This window comes from Leptonychotes weddellii, chromosome 16, assembly GCF_054177405.1.
Source record: "Leptonychotes weddellii isolate Sample4059 chromosome 16, ASM5417740v2, whole genome shotgun sequence".
Classification (NCBI taxonomy): domain Eukaryota; kingdom Metazoa; phylum Chordata; class Mammalia; order Carnivora; family Phocidae; genus Leptonychotes; species Leptonychotes weddellii.
The window spans coordinates 10,931,631-10,945,724 of record NC_138384.1 but is presented as its reverse complement, the minus strand read 5'-3'; the positions used below and the strand labels follow the sequence as shown (position 1 = coordinate 10,945,724).

The following is a 14,094-nucleotide window of genomic DNA, read 5'->3' as shown; positions in this document are numbered from 1 at the left end:
TTTCTCTACCTTGACACCTAAAGCCCCCTGCAGCTCTGCCACTCTCAAGTCCTGAATGGTAACTCGCAGCAACCCTTAACCACCTCAGCAGGAATGGAGGGGGACACAATGGTACAAAAGTGGGGTTCTCACTCAAATAAAAGTACCAAATCCCTGATTTCTGGGATGCACAGTAGAGATGACGGTCTGAGATGGGGCCCGGCCATCCAGGCCAGTAACTCACTCCTTACTTAGAAGTGGAAGGAATCAGGGCAGCAAGACAGAAGAGCCAGGGCCTCTCTCCCCGGCCCAAGGGCCGAGCCCCACCCCCTTCCCTGAAGGGAGACCACCTGTTAGCCCCTTATTTGGGGGCCCTGAGGGCCCAGCGAAAGAGAAGTTTGCCCAGTGTCTCTGCTGGAGAATGATCCCTATCTCCCCGGCCCTACACCCTGCCCTCCAAATGCGACTCCAACAGTGTCCCTCACCCCTCCGAGAAGCCTCCCGGGGAGCACATCTGGCCTCTGGTTCGGGCTGCCCCAATTGTCTGTGGGCTCCTGGGAGGAGGGGGAGGGAGTTTTCCAGGCCCACGAGCACAGGGTGATGCGAACTCCTGAAACAATGGATGCCACGAGGGGACCACAAAAGCGCCGTCCTGGACCCAGAAGGACCCCACCAAGCTGGCCGCCAGTAGAGCAGGGCAGCACTCCAAGGCCCAGAGCACTCCCAATCTGGGGGGAAGGGGGGCTAGAGCACACTTGAGGCAGAGCATGGCGCTGTACCGGGAGACTAAGTTCTGAATTCAATCCCGTGTGAACAAGTACCTGCCCCTCTCTGTGCCTCGGTCTCCCTATCTGTATGACAACAGGGAGAGCAGCTGTCTCAGGGGCCTTTCCTTCTCAGGATGCCCGAGTGGCACTGACCTTACTTCAATCCCCTGTCCAGGCCTGAGGAGATGGTCCTAGCAGCCCGAAGCCCTCACACCCTGGCTCAGCACAAACTGTAATGGCCAGAGGCTCCAGGTCTCCTCCTGGAATCAAGGGTGACTGTCCCGGCAGAACCTGGCACTGCCCTGCCTCCACCCAGTTCCCACAGGGCCCCTTCGTTGCCCGGGGCAGGTGGGTAGTGGGTGCTGCTGCCAGGAGGGCATGCCAGCAAGCTCCTCCCAAGCACCCAGCACACACCTGCTCTTCTAGGCCCATCAGCCCTGCCACCCTGGGACCCCACAACATCAGCTCTCCAGCCAGGAGAGGAAATGGGCACAGGACGTGTCCCTCGGCCCAGAAGGATGAGGAACATGTCCCAGCCTGGCTGAAATCTGCAGAAGAGTCACGGCAAACCGGGAGAGTGCCTCCCAGCCTAGACCCTCATGGTTGGGTAGGGAAAAAGAAGCTCCATGTCCTCAAGACTGACAAGTGAGCCACCACCCCCAGTCTGGGATCCAAGACCCCCAAATCTCCCCAGGCACTAACTGGCCCATGGACCCCAAGCACCCCAGCCCTCAGCAAGTCTCAACTTCTCCAACTCCTTCAATACTGCTCTGAGCTATGCCTCCCGCAGCACTGAGGGGCTGGGCACTCTGGGGGACCCCCCGAGTGGCGGCCCCGCTCCTCCCCCCAGCTCCCCGCGCTGGGACCTCGAACGCTGGGACCCAGGGTCACGGTGCAGCCCTGGACTCCCGCCGCCAAGATCCGGCTCCTACCTCAGCATTTGCAACCAGGGTAGGTAAAGGCGGAAAAGCGCCTGCCCCTAGGCCTGGAATCCAGCGCAGACAGGCCGGGGGTGAATCATTAACAGACCGAGGATTGGCTCCCCGGCAGCACCAACACCTCCTCGGTCACCACGCACTTGTTCGCTCAACCCCTAGCCTGGGGGCGGGGAGGGGCAGCTCCCCACTCCAAAACACACACAAGGACCAAGGATGGACCACCACCCCGCGTCCTGGAAATCCACGCCTCCTGGAAGTTCACGGTCCAAGGAATCTCGGACCTGTCCCTATAGCTGAGGAAACTGAGGCTCGGAGACGGGTCTCGCAGGCCCAAGGTCACCCAGCAGGCGGCGACCCGCAGGGGGAGAGCGGGACTCTGGCCAGCAACTTTCCCGGATCCAGGAACTTTCCTGCCGGCGAGCGGCCCCTGAGTCCCGCCCTTCTAACCGCCCAGTGGGCACACAGGCTCTGGGATCCTCCGCAGTCCTCGCCTCCGGGTGCCCCCGCCACGGCGGGAGAGGGGTTCTAGGCGGCCCCGCGGAGGATCCAGCGGCCAGCGGTTCCCAGGACCCGCAGGTCCGGCAGGAAATGCCACTCATTTAACTCTTTCAAGCTAGGGACCGCCCAGCCTGCCCCGGGACCGCCTCAAAGCCGGTACGCGGACGCCGGCCGGCGCTCGCAGGAGCACGGACCCCGCCCCGCGCTCCCGGACCCGGGCCGCGTCGGCCGCACTCACCAGGTAGTTCATCGTGTCCGGCCGGCCTGGGGCCCCGCCTCCCCGCGGGGGCGCACAGCAAGCTGCCCGCGCCGCGCGCTCTCGGGGTTCCGAGAAGGCCGCAGCCGCCCGGGTCCCGGTGTGGGTCCGACCGCTTCAGCCACCACGCTTGCGGCCGCCACCACCGCCAGAGAAGGTCCCACCTCGCTCCGCCCGCCGCCGCAGCCGCCGCCGCCGCCGCCGCGGCCCGGCCGGCCCAACCCGGCTCCCAGCATGCCCGGCCGCGCGCGCCCATTGGCCAGTGTGGCTCCCCATGCAAATGAGCCGCCGGCCGGCCCTGGGGGCGCGGGCGCGCACCGCCCAGTGGGACCGCCCCTAACCACCCCCTTCCCCCGGCACCATGCTCAAGCTACCAGCCTTCGAGGCTGGCACGGAGGACATTACCTTTTCTTCAAATGCACGTCCCCCGCCCTCCATCAAGGACGAGAATGCGTCCCTCCTCAAGGACTAAACAAATGCCCCCTCTTCTGGGAAGACTGCCGGGATTACCCCCCTCCAACATGAGCTGCTGCAGTCCCATGCAGCCCCCAAAACGCTAGCCTCAAGTCGACTTCTGCCTTCACCGCCCACCAAACCCTGGGCATTACACACGTGTCCATAGGGCCGTCTGATCCGGATCTGAATCTAGAAATAACAGGGAAGGGGCACAGAATAGCTGGTAGAAAACTAAAAACGACCACCTCACCAATTCTGGTCAGGCCTACCCTGAAAGCCCCAGGAAATTAAGACTCAAGGCAGGGGGGCTGGGAACTCCAACAGGTCCCATAATCCAAGAGGCACAGAGCCGCAGGGCTCACCCTGTTCCACCAGACATGGCTGAGGCTCTGACCTATCCAGGGTCAAGGGGCTCACCATCTCCCACCTTCTCCACTGAATTGAATCAAGCGACCCTGAAGCGTCGCCCCACAATGGTCTCAGTTCTGCCCTAGAAGCTCTGCTCCCACCCCAATCCCTCAGTCAGTCCTGTCCAGGCCTAACACCATGCCCAACAACATGGGGGTGGGAGGTTGCCAGGAATGAGAGGGAAGGAAGAAGCACCACAGGGAAACTGAGTGGAGAGCACCTTGATTCTGGGGAGCCCCCCTCCCTAGGCTGCAGGTCAGTGACCGTCACCCCACACAGCACAATCAGGGTGTGTCAGAGTCCCTGAGCATGTCCAGGGTTGCACAATGGTCTGTAGAGATGTCTAGGATAGAAGCTGCTCCAGAACCAGACTGTGCAGTGCCTTATCTCCAGGATCCTCAGCTACCATCCTGGACCACTTGCTGAGCTTACAGACACCATCAGGCAGCTCACAGTGCCAGGGAAGCAGTGGTCAGACCTGGCTGTGCCCTGCAGGGAACCCTAGGCATGGCCTATAAAATATATACAAACCCAAGGCGGACCCACAGCTGCCCCTACACCTGAAGCACCTACCTGACACCCAGGGCTCAGCTGACTCAGCCGCTGGCCAGGTGTGCCACCTCAGCCCTCTCCCATCTATAAAACGAAGCGGTGGGGCTAGGGGCCCCTGGATAGCTTGTTAAAAACCACATTCCTTGGGGCACCTAGCTAGCTCAGTCAGTAGAGCATGCAACTCTTAATCTCGGGGTTGCGAGTTCGAGCCCCACACTGGGTGTAGAGATTACTTAAAATATTTTTTTTTTAAATCAGATTCCTAGTTCTCCCCCCTTCAGAAAAACTCACAGGGACCCACTAGACAGAACTCCTGGCCTGGAGGGAGGGGGAAGCAAGGAGCAGCGGGATTTGTGACCCAGAGTCCTCAAGAAGGAATGGGGCAACTAGCTGCCACCCTATGCTCTCCTCAAGACTGGTCCCCTCATCACTCTTAAACTGCCCACTTCCCCACAAGCGGAGCCTGCGGTCAGGGAAACAATACCTAAGGCATCCCCTCCTGCTGTTCCCAATGTCTCTGCCCCAAAGTCAGGCATGGAGCTGTGGGCCCAGCCCCTCCTAAACCCTGACCCTGTCCACGGCCCAGCTAGCACCGGAGGTTCCAAGGAAGCAGATTGGAACCAGCTGGGCAACGCGTGAGAATGTGTCTGTGCTGGATGCTAGAGGGAGTCCTTAGGTTTTCCAGGGTCTCCACTCAGGGGAGACCAGGCTTTCACAGCCAAGCAGAACCCTGCCTGCCGGGCCCCAGGCAGGTCTCTGCAGGGGTGGGCAGGGACACAAAAGGCCTGGCCCTCAGCGGGCTGGCCCTACTCCATCCTAGCTGGCCTTGGGAGAGAGGAGGCGGCCGGCTGGGACCAAGGGAACAGGAGACCCTCCCGACTCTGGCTCTGGATTAAAGCAGCGCTGGAGGTGGGGTTGCTGGTGTGGGCGGGGAGGCGGGGGAGGGGAACCCCGCTCAAGCGGAGGCATTTCAAAAATTTGCTCCTTTTCCACTTAAACTCCCTCCCACTCCCCAAGCCTGTGCCTCCCAGAATGGCATTTCCGCTTTGTAATCAAGGCCCTAGGATCTGTGCCCCACTGTGATGGAAGGGGGGTAATTCGAAGGGGAGAGGAATGCCCCCTCCCAGGCCTGCAGGTAGATGGGTAGGGGAGGGGTACCCATTGGGCAGGCTCTGGCTGGGGTGTATGGAGAAGCAGACCCTCAGTGCCAAGAAGCTCTGGCAGTGACAGAGCTCCCAGGACAGCCCCCATGCTGGCCCTGGACCTAGGGCTCTATGACCATGTGCTCACTTCATGCCCACAGTGATCCTACAAAACACGCTTCATGATTAGCCCCACTCTCCTGATGAAGAGGTTGAGACCCAGTTTACTGCCCCTTGTCCCATCCTATAGGCTCCCAGCCACAAAAGGATCAGAGCTGGTGGCCAGGGAAGGGAGGATGGGGCTGCTAGACAGGTGGGGCTCCAGGACAGGGCAGGAAGGGAATGAAGGAGCAGGGGCACTAGGGCTCAGAAAGCCAAAGAAGCTGTGGCACTCAGAGACCCCAAAGGACAAGCAGCTGAGACACAAGCACCGCCCCAAACACAAATGAGTTAGAACTGGGGCCCAGTACCACCACTCCAACACGGAGTGCAGGGCAACGTGAGGGCCATGAGGATGAGCCTGGAGAAGGTGCTGCTGGCTGGAGGCAGCCTGGCATCTCCTGCCCGGCAGAGGACTCACAGCTCACAGGCTGGAAGGGGGATGTCACCAATCCTCCCCTGGGTCCCAGAGGAGCAGTCTCTAGGAAACATGGTGGGACGAGTACATGGGGACAATGGTTTCCCACCTGTCCATTAAAGTGTCCACTGGGGTGGGGGCTGCTGCTGATCCCAGACCCTAAATGGGGAGGAGAGCTCGGAACCCAGCTCCCACTCTCTGGGCTTTTTGGGTCTTCTTCAGGTCAGACCCGCCGCACAAAGAACTATTCTTGCTTTAGGGCCAACAGTGTCTGTTGCAGCGTTTGTAACAGCAAACAAAAGGGGGGCCCAACCGAGAGGCCCAACTGTAGGGGACTGGTTAGACAAGCATGGCCTCTCCATGGAATATTGTGCAGCTATTAAGGTGGCCATGTTCAAAGCCCAAAATCATGCAAGAAAATGCTTATGACGATGGGAAGTGAAAAGAGTAGGCTAAAATGGCTTGCGCAGTGTGATTGCAGGCTGCCCCTTTCCCAGCAGCACGAGAGGGTGGCTGGATGGGTCAGCTGATGGCCAGCTCTGGGAGCGGCAGCAGGAAAGGATTTCCTGAGGCCGGAGGTGAGTGCTGCCCGCCCTGGGGACAGGAAGAAATGATGTATCTGGAGGGCCACGGGGTGTTGACGCCATCCCTGGCCGCTCAAAACCAGCCTGAGAGCTGAAGCCAGCCTGTGGATGGCCCAGGCAAGACGTGAGTCCAGCCGCATCCAGAACCACTGCCACACATAGGCTGGATGCCCCGCACACTGGCCGTCAGAACTCCATTCCCTAGAGGCCCAGAGAGGGGACGTGCTGTGCCCAGGTCACACCACCAGGAACTGAGCTATGACTGCAGCCTGCCCACCCAGTGAGCCAGGTGTGTCCCCACGGGAAAGCACTCCAGGTGACCCCCAATAGTGCAGAGCATGTCCTCTTAGGGTGATGCTGCAGCTGCCGGACATAAGGAGCTTTCCCATTTTCCCTTGCTCTCTGAGGATGGAGTGACCAGTGACCAACGGGGCAGTTCATTCATCCATGATGAGTCTGATTGTGGGAAGGTGGGCGGGCCCACCAGACTGGAGCCAAATCTCAGCCTGCCATCCTCTTCTACCTCCCCGCAGGCTAGTGCCTGGAGACCAGGGTCCCCTGGGGCGGGGGGGACTGCCAGGTGCAGGGACACAGCCAGTGAGGGCAGAGGGCTGACTGGCCTCCCAGATCCAGGCCTGGCTCCCAGCAATTGCAATGTTCCCCCCGCCCCCCAGCTCCCTCCCCTACCTGCTCTGGCTCTTTCAAGGACTGGGAACTGGAAGGAACTGAATACTCTTCTAATTCTTTTCTTGTTGCTTTTCTAATTGGAAAATTAAAGAGCAGCCGAGGCACCTCGAGGTGCCGGCTTCGGAGAGGAGCAGAGCCCCAGGCTGGCTCACAGCAGGCCCCAGGCTGGAGCTGGTGAATGTGGCTGGGCCCTGGAGCACTTCCCAGAGGCTCTCTGCCACACCCCAGGGCGCTGACTCCGGGTGGCCCCAGTCCCCTTTCTCCTCTGCACCCCTTCATACCCATCTCCCTCAGAGACTACCTCTCCCGACGGGATCCCCCTGGGTGCTGGCAGGTGGGTGGAGGCTTGGACCAACAACCAGGCCCCCATGTGTGTAAGGAGAAGGTTTGGGCCTAGGTGCACTTGCCCTCTCTGCTAGTGAACACCTCTCCCTGCATCCTCACCACCCCACCTCCCCAACACTACCCAGGGGAGGAATGCAGAAGAGGCTGCAGAAGAAATGGGGGCAGGTGGAGAGAGGAGCAAGGTCCTGGCTGGGGGTGGGGGATGAAGACAAGTCCCTGTCCCCAGAGAAAAAGCTTAGCTGCTGGTGGCTGCCCAGCCCTGGCTGACAGCCTGGGCCAGCAGGGACAAGGGTGCGATCAAGAAGCCACCCCAGCTAGCCATCTGCTCGCGCCTCTCCCCATAGCAACCAGCCCCAGCCTAGCAGGGCAATTGGAGGGGGATGACTTCAAATGCCATCTGCCACCCGCCCCAAGCCTCCTTCCGCAGGGACACAGGTGCTCACACCCACAGAGACCCAGGAGGGGCAGACAACGTGGCCCGGCCACTTGGCTGGGGTAGGTGGGCAGGGAGAGGCATGAGGGGCAGTGGAGTCACAGGAGGGGACCCTGGGGCTCTGGGGGCAGCAGGGTGAGAGCACAGGAAGGAGCCGCTGCCTCCCCCTCCTTGGACAGCCCTGTTGGGGCGTCCTACTCACCCTGCTCCAGCCCACAGAGGAAGGCTCCAGGGGCCGCAGGACGCCCAGAGCCCGGTCCTCACTCAGCTGGAAGCCACAGGCACAAGGGCAGAGACTGTTAATGACTCCAGCTGGCGTCACCATACCTTTCGGAGCCTTGGCCGGTGCGCGTGCTCAGTGTAAGGACAGCAGCAGGCCCGCCCACCACCGGCCAGGAGACCGTGGCCGACAAAGGCACCCTGGTGTCAGCAGCACGCCCATGCACCTGCCGGTCACACAGCAGCCGCACCTGGCCTGGCACTGGGGGGCACTCCCTTGGGCACTCCACTAAGCCCTCCCAACTCTACCAGCCCCTGCTCGGGGGCCCCGAGCTTCCCTGAGCCCCTGAACCACAAGAGGAACAAAACCTGCTCTGACACCCTCGGGCAAAACCTCTCTGCGAAGCCCTGTTGCCCCTATCTCTAGCAGCCGAGGCGGGGGGCCGGGGGCGCTGGCCGTGTGGGGAGGGGCCGGTTATGGGGTTTCTCACTACCCACATTACAGTATGCCGGTCATTCCTTCAGCACCTATCACCACCAGGACACAGCTGCCATGAAAACGGGTCCTGGGAGGGTGGGGGGGGCGCGGCACAAACACAGACACGGACCGTCTGTGGGGACGAGAGCTCGGGAGGAGAATGCAGCAGACCACAGGCGATGGCAGGGGCTAATTCATACAAGGTGCTGGGGTGGGGGGATCCTCTCTGAAGAGGTGGCATTTAAGCAGATGAGCGAATCTCCTACCAGGCTCATTATGTAGAAAAATAATGGTAAAGATTAGTAAAAATAGCAAAGGCTCGCCAACTCCCTCCGTGTGCAGTGCCCTGGATGCAGGGAATGGTTCTCACGCAACCTCCCCCCCTTCCTTGAGTGGGCAGGGGGTGTCCACCAGACTGGGCTCCCCAGAGTTAAAGCGGAGCAGCCCAGAGTATCTGCCCAGGGCGGTGTCTCGGGACAAAGAGTGAGCCCAGGAATCTGTCCAGACCTGAGAGGGTGCAGCAATGGGGGCAGCATACAGGTAAGGCTCCATACTCTCCTCCCTCCTGCTCTCTAGAGGTGTCTCCCTGCCAGGACCTCTGGAATGGACTGGATAAACACAGCCGACTGCAAAACCTAAGACACTTCACCTCTCGAGCAACCTAGAAAGAGGGAACACAAACCCCAGGTACCTGGGCAGGGCTGAACAGAAGGGTGTGTGGTCACACCACTCCCTGAACAAGATGTAACTCGGGGGGACCCAGGATCTGGACGCGCAGACAACTCTTTGGGCATGCCTCAAGGCGCACGTGCTTGGATATCGGGTCTTTTTTTTTTTAAAGATTTTATTTATTTATTCATGAGAGATAGAGAGAGAGAGAGAGAGGCAGAGGCAGAGGGAGAAGCAGGCTCCCCGCGGAGCAGGGAGCCTGATGCGGGACTCGATCCCAGGACCCTGGGATCATGACCTGAGCTGAAAGCAGACGCTTAACTGACTGAGCCACCCAGGCATCCCTGGATATCGGGTCTTATAAAATACTGAAATGGACTATTATGCCAACAATGCCAGGGTTCCACTACCTAAAAATACACAGTGTACAAAACCAGAGACAGATATCCATCAGCAAGAGAAGGGCTAAGTACATAATTTCATACTCATAAATAGAACACTACTCAACATGGCAGAGAAAAAAGAACTCTTGATACACACTGCACGGATGAAAATCTCAAAACTGTTACACTGAATGAAAGAAGCCAGGCCTCAAAGAGCACATCGCTACATGCTTCCGCTTACAGTAAGCTCAAGAACAGGGGCTGCATCAGTGCAGCATCCGACTCTTGGTTTGGGTCTCAAGTCATGATGTCAGCGTCATGAGGTCCAGCCCCGCTGGGCTCTGCTCAGCTAAGGGTCTGCTTGGGATTCTCTCTCCCTCTGCCCCTCCCCCAACATGCTCGTGCTAGTGTGTTCTAAGATAAATAAACTAAGCCACAATGCAAGAAATCAGAATGCTGGCCACCTTACAGAGGGTTGGAGACAGGTGACTGCAAAAGGGACACTTTCAAACTTTCTGAGATGATGGAGATGTATCTTGATTTGCTTGATGGTGACATGGGGTCTGCTTTAGTCAAAACTCATCTAACATCTGTCCATTTCAATAGATGTAAAATTCCTTAATAAAAAGAGTCTCACTGGTAAAAATAAAACAAAGCATAGAGGAAAAAATACATGGAATTAAGAATACAAAAATAGGTATTGCAATCCTAAACCCACCGTGTTACCCTTTTTGCCCTGGCTGTCAGGGAGCTTAAAGTTATGTATGTCTACCTTCCCCATACATTACATAGTTCTGGATCTTTTGATGATCCCAGACTATTTGTGTCTTTCACTATAATCTGCTTCAAATCCTTCTTGGAACTTGGAGGAGTTTAAATAATAAATTTAGATGACTGAAAAGCCCCCTCAGCCTCTAATCTTCTTTAGAGAAGGGATTAATTTTAGAGCTGCAACTTGTGACCATCAATCTGGCCAGAGCAGGCATCCAACACAACCTCTACCACAGTTCCCAACCTGTCCCCAGCCACTTTTCTTTTCTTGAAGAGAGGGAGAAAATGGCCTGGCAAACAGTGACTAAGAGTAAACCAAAGAAACAATGGGGTTTGACCAGGATGAAATCAAAGCAGGCAGCTGTGACAAAGCCCAAGTCAAAGGCTGGGGAGGTGAAGATGACCCAGTGGTGAAAGTGACCCACTGACATGGGGGGGTGGGGGAAGAGGGGCAGGATCCCAGGCACCCCTGACCTAGGGAACACAGCCTCATGCCTGGAGGTGGGAAGTGGGGGCTCAGTGGGTGCTGCCTTTGTGGCCCACTTGCCTCACTCACGGGCTTGAGCACCCCCTAAAAGTGCCTCCTTCTTGTAGAGGGGCTATTCCCTTACTGAGCAGGCTGCTGCAGATCATACCTGAGGACAGACTGCAGGGCCCCAGGGCTTCCACTGCCTGCAATTCTGTACCCACTCCTGGGGGCACTCAGTGCAGGGCATGTCCACCTGGCCTGAAGCACGGTGGGCCAGCTGGTGGCCCTAATGGAGGCCACTGTCTGTCGGTGGGGTGAGGACAAGTACCTGCCCAACCAAAGTTCAAGAGGCAGGGGTCCTGTTGGCAAGGTGGGGCAGGCGAGGGTCTAGGGTCATCCTATGCTAAGGCCTTAGCAGGAAACACACTAACCATCAAGAAAGGGCCACTGGGGGAAGATTGGGCAGGCCACAGAGAGCTGATCACCCCGCCCCAAGTCAGGAGTGGGTCTCGGCCACTGCACCAGCCAGTGCTGCAGGATAAAGATCATAACCTCAACCAAAGGAGCTGCTATGACTTATTAGCCTCTTACTAAGAGCATTCTGCAACCCTTGCCAAGTTCTCACAAAACTCCACGAGTTAGTGCTGTTAACCTCCCTGTAATACAGATGGGGAGACAGGCTCAGAGAGATTCAGTAACAGCTCAAGGTGTAGACTAGCCAGCATGATTCATTCTAGAGCCCTTGCCCTCAACTCACCAAAAATCCTCCCCATCCTGAAGCAGCCTCTCTGGGAAGCCCCACTCAGCCTCCAACCAGGCTTCCAGGACAGCAGCTGAGACGCCAGGCTCTCTGCATGGGGACCCGGCTGTCTGTCCGCAGGGGTTCCTCTGCACTCCCCGCGTGCCACATGCTCAGCAGGCAGCCTGGGCAAGCTAGGGCAATGAGGCAGACAGGAGCCAAGCAGGCCTGAGACCTACCCCGAGGAAGCCTGCGGCCTGGTGAGGGAGCCTGACAGCAACCAAATAACCCCAGCAATAAACACACAATCACAGATGCGAGCCCCCGAGGGCTGTGCAGAATGGTGCCCTCTGCCTGAGCACTTGAGGGTGAGCACGGGTGAGCAGGAGTGACCTGGTGAGCAAGGCAGTGGCCGGAGATCACTTCCTGCAGAGGAAGGGCCAGGCAGAGCCAAGGCCAGGTGGGAGGAGGGGCAAGCCAGGTGCTTTGGAGCCCGAGCAGAGGACTTTGGACTAGGACCTTACCTCTCCCCACTGTCTTCTTCTGAGCCCGTTACATCGGGCCTCAGCCGTCCACAGCCTGAAGCGGTGAGCCCAGCAGTGAGCCCAGGGCAGAGCCTCCTGGCTTCCTGGCCAGCTGTCCCATCACAGCGCCGGCTGGCATAGAACCAGCCACCCCTGGTTCCTGGGATCGCTGGTGGAGGTGCAACCAGGTGCCACACCTGGTCCACTGATCTCCACCAACCACGGCTGGGGCCTCACGGGGCTAGACCCACCCTGCGGCAGAGCCGGCGCAAGCTGCCTGGCCTCTCCGAGTCCCAGCTGCCTTATCTCCCCAGGGTACCGAAGGGGTTACACAAACTCATACTTGAAAAGCCACAAGCAGAGGGTCAGGCTCTCAGCAGCCTTGGCCTCTGTGGACAGCTCAACAGGCCGCAGCCCCCACAATTAGAGAGGCCATGCAGGATGACGCTCACTTTCCGGCTCTGCATCCTGCCAGACCGGGCTCCCGCCCCGACTTCGTCTCTCAGTGGCCATGCAACCTGGCAAGACACAGGTCCTCTGCGAGCCTGTGAAGCCCAGAGCCCAGCTCCTAGCACACACATCAGCGCCTTCACTCCTTGAAAGGACCCACCGTCAATCAGTAAAGGAGCAGAGGAAAAGATAGTAATAATTTTAAAAAGGAAAATAAAAAATTAATTAAATGAAAATGAATAAATAAAATAAAAAGGAGGAGAGAGGCTAGCAGGGTAGGGTCCATTTCACAGACAGGAAACGAGTGGCAGGAACAGACATCAGGGGACTTCTCCACAAGCTGGAAGCTGGCCTCCTGCCTGACAGCGCATCTTGCCGCTCCTAAACATGAATCATGCCAATGCCCACCAGGGGCCTCAGGGGGGTGGCACGGCGGGTTTCCTTTCAAATGCTCCCTGCCTGACTGGAGGGAAGAGACAGGCCTGGGGTGCCAGATGGCCATGCCCAAGAAGAAGGCCAATGTCAGGGAACGGCCAGGAAGTAAATCTCCAGGTGCTATGTGAGCACCTCCCTCAGCTCAGGCAAGAAGAAGGAGCAACTGAGCAGAGCCTCGGGATGACTCTCTGGGCCCGAGAGCCCATGAGGGTCAAATATCTGAGTGAGATCAGCTAATCCCCGCACAGGACCCCACTCTAGCTCAACCTGGCCCATCCCAACCTCTTCTCTCCCTGCCACCACCTCCCATTCCATTTGGAAGCATCTTGTATTTTCTATGGGCCAAAGTGCCTGCGTCAGCCCCATCCAGGAAAAGATTGCCCAAATGAACGGGTATGCTTAAAACCGAAACACATCCGTGAGTACCACATGGGCAGTCACCACTCTGGGTTCCAAGAGCAGGGCTTAAGGAGGCAGCTCGGCCTGGAAGCCTCCGAGGGGCCTCACCACTCACAAGCACAGGAAAGCAATTTTCAGAACATTTCACAGCAGCTCCAAAAATGAACCTCTCCTCCCAGTCCCACCAGCTCATACACTGCCCAAGGTCCCAGGAGAGAGCTGGGCTCCTCTGACAGCCCAGCCACCAGGGGCAGATGGTGAGGCCTCTGTCCACCCCCAGCAGAACCCCCGAGGGCCGCGGCTGTAGGTCGGAGTGTGGGGAGTGACTTGGAGCTATAGCAGTGGAGGGGACCCACCGTGCAGACCACGGCTCCAGGTCTTTACGCAGGCGTCCACAGCAGTGCCTAAGTCAGACCCACCCCCCTGCCATACCTCTCTCCTTACAGTCGGGGCCACTGAGGTACAGAGCCCAGGAAGGCTGCCCAAAGTCCTGTAAGACAAGGGGTCTGGCTGCCACCCTAACTCTAGGTCCAGACCTCTGCTATGACTGTGGACAACCAAACCAAATCAAGCCCAGACCTCGCAAACTGAGACCCACCCAGCTTGTGATGTGGCCTGAGTCACATTCCCCATTCACTACTGCCCTAAAGCCCCAGGCCCTCAAGCAGGCTCAGATGGTCCACTTCCCCTCCAGCCAGGGCCCACAGGGTCAGGGTAGGTCCCTTGATGCCCTGGGCCAGAAAAGATCCAGAGCTTTGCAGGACAGCAGAGCAGGAGAGAAGACAGGCATTTTCTGTCTTCTTTCTATCTTTCTAAAGATGAGGCAGTTATGCTCTGAACCCGAACACGCAGGTGTGGGGGGAGCGGTGGGGGGGTGTGGAGTTCACCTCAGCATAGTCTGGAAGCCGTACTTTTTTCATCTGTAACTCTGTATTA

The 14,094-nt window shown here is 58.3% G+C and overlaps 1 protein-coding gene across 8 annotated transcripts in view; it reads right to left on the bottom strand.

The window, feature by feature from the left end:
• BCAR1 (BCAR1 scaffold protein, Cas family member) overlaps positions 1 to 14,094 on the bottom strand; it is a 36,522-nt gene that overhangs the window by 20,862 nt on the left and 1,566 nt on the right. Inside the window, exon 1 of one of the 8 annotated variants that reach the window (XM_081807372.1) lies at positions 14,046 to 14,093. The exons of 3 other annotated variants lie outside the window; for them this stretch is intronic. In XM_081807372.1, coding sequence (XP_081663498.1) covers positions 14,046 to 14,078 — 33 coding nt within the window. In that variant the 5' untranslated portion in view covers positions 14,079 to 14,093. Of the gene's footprint in view, positions 1 to 1,678; positions 2,235 to 2,420; positions 2,654 to 14,045; position 14,094 lie in introns of those variants that run through there. 4 more of the 8 variants (XM_081807373.1, XM_081807374.1, XM_081807370.1 and 1 more) reach the window with 4 other exon arrangements.